General features: G+C 49.3%; 1 protein-coding gene across 1 annotated transcript; it reads left to right on the plus strand.

Moving 5' to 3' along the window:
* Nucleotides 1-1,765: 1,765 nt before the first annotated feature.
* Nucleotides 1,766-3,245, plus strand: NGA_0695300 (uncharacterized protein; the record flags this gene model as incomplete). Its single annotated transcript, XM_005852402.1, has 3 exons — nt 1,766-2,601; nt 2,965-3,108; nt 3,215-3,245. 3 exons carry the CDS (start codon nt 1,766-1,768, stop codon nt 3,243-3,245), a joined length of 1,011 nt encoding a protein of 336 aa, XP_005852464.1.
* Nucleotides 3,246-3,763: the final 518 nt, after the last annotated feature.

Consider the following 3,763-nt stretch of genomic DNA (forward strand, 5'->3'; position numbering starts at 1 on the left):
AGAAGGGGGAGGGGGGCACTAGATTTCCTCCTCCTGTCTACTGGCGGGACGTGTTGGACAAAGAATTATAGGGAAAGAGGGGGAGGAGGTATTGCATGTGCAGATGCCGTGAAGGAGGATAGAGTCAAAGAGGAAACAAGTCTGAGAGAGCGATGGATAGAAGGTATTGCATGTGCAGATGCCGTAAAAGAGGATAGAGTCAACCAGACATCAATTTTTCGGGGAAGTAGGGGAGAAGGTATTGCATATACAGGTATCTGAAGGAGGATCGAGCCAATTGGACAAGTCTTTGGGAAAGAAGTGGAGGAGGAATTGCATATACGGATGCCTTGAAAGAGAAAAGAGCCAAGAAGACATCGAATCTAAGGAAAAGGAGGTACGGAGGTATTGCATATACAAGACACGGAGAAGGGAGAGGGACATCGAGAAAAATCTTTTTGTGGCATAATCTCAAAAATTCTAGTTGTGTGTGTGTTGTGTACACTTTAGGTATTGCTTGTTTTCGATGTATTCCACGAATGTTTCTCTCCAAGTACTAACCCTGAGAGCTATCAACTACCCAAGCCTGCAGAGTCCCTTTCCTTCCTCTTTTGCTTTTTCCTTCCTTCCTATCCATGATGTATGGCCCCGCCTGTAGCCCTCTCAATCCTTCCCGCATGTCCGGTTTTTTCCCTTACTCTTCCTTCCTCCCTTTCTCCCTTCTTTCCCTCTCTCCAGCTCTCCCGTTTACCGTCACTTCAAGGAGAGGAAGAAGGGTAGGACGACAGACGGCACACTCCTTCTCGTTTTCCCAGTACCCCCGTCCCCCGAAGCTAGGTTCTTCCTGAGACCTCCGGCTCTCCCAGTTCTACATGCGCCACTTCTACACTTCAGAAAATAGCTCATCCGAAAGTGGTTATTGTCATAATGAGGACGTCTTGTCAATGTGATATACAATTTAACATGTACAATAGTTTCGGGTCATCACAAGTCGTGTTTGTCACAGTGAGAATGCAACGTCATAGGTATAAGCGACATAAAAGGTTCTGGCTGGTCATGTGGCGTTTCGTAGTATGGACGTAACGTTTAAAAACAAGACTTCCATCTTCTAAACTTTATCATGCTGGCGCAGCAGAGAGCTTCTTGATGTGGAGGGTAGTTCCGTTACTGTGCCACCAACCGTATAAGATCGCCTGCTCCACTTAACTCTCCGTCCCATCTTGCTTTTATAAGATCGGTACACAATGCCCTCGTGATTTCATGCATACCGCACTCACTACCTTCACGCTTCAGTGTAGTGCATCATACGTAGAGGGCCTCGACTCTTTGAAAGGGGCGTATGGCATAGTGAGAACTTATCATTTCAGGGAGAGGGGGGATTAGTTCCGTTCGTGCGACCCGAGAGTGGGATTGCGTGTGGGATTCTGTTCGCTCCGACCGGTGCGTCCTGTATTCCCGGTGAACGCATGCATCTCATCTCTTTTCGATGGAATGCATTGCAAAGACTTTAAACGATAGGAGCTCCCCTGGACGCTTATCTGCTGTGCACTGCGTCTTGTCACAGCACAACGTGGCGCTGAAGATTCTGCTCTGAGGGGTGCAGCCTGACGACCCTAGATTGGGCCCATACCACAAAGCGTGTAGGAGCGGTACTCGATGCCCTTGTACTTCTACTCATTCCTCACCGGCCATCTTCCTTTTTCAGTGTCCTTAAGCATACGTGGAACTGAGCATAGTCATGCTGTGCACAAAGGTGAGGACGAAGCCGCTTTTCTTTCTAGTTGGCATGCTGGCCGTGAGCATTACGAGTGCCGCACCTGCGTTTATGTACGGAATCGATAGTTTCAATGAGATTATTGAATACGATCCGGTTAACAAAGTCACAAGGGTTGTCAAGGAGACAGATTTGAACAAGCGCTCAGGAAGCAATGCATTTGGCTTTGACGAGGCCAGGAACCAAATGTTTTGGTTCTATAAAGGCGATAAGACCGGTGGTCCCAATCTTGCCGGCTTGTACTATTGGGATCAGGTCACCGGAGCCATTGACCGTATCGCAAGCCAAGAACAATCCTGGACCAATCAAAGATTTCCGCTAAATGCTGATTTCTACCCCGATCCCAGCACTGGCAATTCATATTTCGTTTGGGTCACTGGAGGAGGGAGTACGGTCAACTTTCTCCCCATCACTTATGATGTATCCGACAACCCTATTGGAGTTGGAAGCAGAATTCAACGAACTATTACAGGGCCTGATTTCAGTCCAGATTCTATGAATTTTGGCGACATTGCCATCAAGACCAGCACCGACACGTTATATTTGGCAACAGCACTAGAAGGGGGATTCGCTAAGATTGACCTCGACGACGCATTCGAGCAGCCCACGCTTCCTTACACAGAGATCACGAGGGGCAATCCCCCCCTCCAGGTTGCATTTGACTGCGAGGAAGAAATCTTGTACGGTCAGCAACTCATCCGCCCCAATAATAATTTCAGTGACAATTGGTACACCATCGACCTGGAGACTGGAGTGGCGACATCAATTCCTGATTACTCAACTACAGGCCGACTATCAGCATTCGATCTAGGTGGATCGGCATGCTCTGCGTCGCCTCAGACAACAAGGTAAGTGATGAAATCGTCCTCGACAGATGACATTTTCAAGTGACTTACATTCGTGCACAATCATTCGCATCCATTCCACCCATACCAGCCCTACCCCAGCTCCTACCGGAGATCAAACCGATAGTCCTACCGCTTCTCCCTCATCCATTGGTCCAACAAGTGAGTTCCGCTACATAGTCGTCAAGCTCAGCTCTCTGAGACCTGAAGAGGAGGATAGTCTCATCCATGTGACGAGGGACCTTGTCCGCTGGGCTCGATATCCTTACTTGACAATGTTGAGTCTTCAATCCGCACATCATACCTGTCCTGATGTCACTGAGATCGTTCTCGTCATCTGATCTAGACCTTTCCGCCTTTCTCCAGTCACACCCACTCCAGTTCCCACGTCGTCGGGACCAACGCCCTCCCCGAATCCCACTGCCTCCCCAACCATGAGTCCTACTGGCAGCCCGACAGCGGCACCGACCTCGACTCCGACAGCATCTCCAACAACTATGCCCACCCCGAGTACGTGGCATGTCTAGCATATTTGTCATCCTTTGTGCTTTAAGCGCGTGCAGGAATCGGACTGAAGAATGTTTTACGTAACCCTCACCTCATCCTGATATAACAGGTCCCACTTCTCCCTTACCATTTTGCCGTGAGTGCGCTTTACAAAACACTGCTTGCAAGGATACTGGAGGTATGTAGCTCGCCTAAGAGGAGACAGAGCAAGCATGGACTCAACAACATCTCACATGCTCATTTTCTATTCTCTGACCTGCATGACCACGTGGAATAGCAAACTACCTGGGCTTCTTTCCTGATACTACGACCCCTGAGGAATGTTCGACGCAGTGCCAGGTCTCCTTTCCTGGTCTTGTGAACTGGTTCACACTGATTCCCGAAGAGGAGGTAAGCTGGGACGCGTGCTCCAGTCATCCTTTCCCCTGTGTCATGGACCCGTGCTATCAAACCATACCTGACCAACCATCCCATGACATAATATCCACTCACGCTTTAGAGATGCGAATGTCTCTTCAGCTGTGCAATCCAGATCCCTGAGCCTGGGTCGACCACTTTTCCTCTGCTGCCTCCTTGTGACCCTCGTTTCAAATACAAGCAAGCCGCGCGCAAAAGGGTGGTAATCAGGGCCCGAAAGCCCAAGACCACTCTGTCCACT

The sequence above is a fragment of the Nannochloropsis gaditana genome, assembly GCF_000240725.1.
Source record: "Nannochloropsis gaditana CCMP526 unplaced genomic scaffold scaffold1303, whole genome shotgun sequence".
Lineage (NCBI taxonomy): Eukaryota > Eustigmatophyceae > Eustigmatales > Monodopsidaceae > Microchloropsis > Microchloropsis gaditana.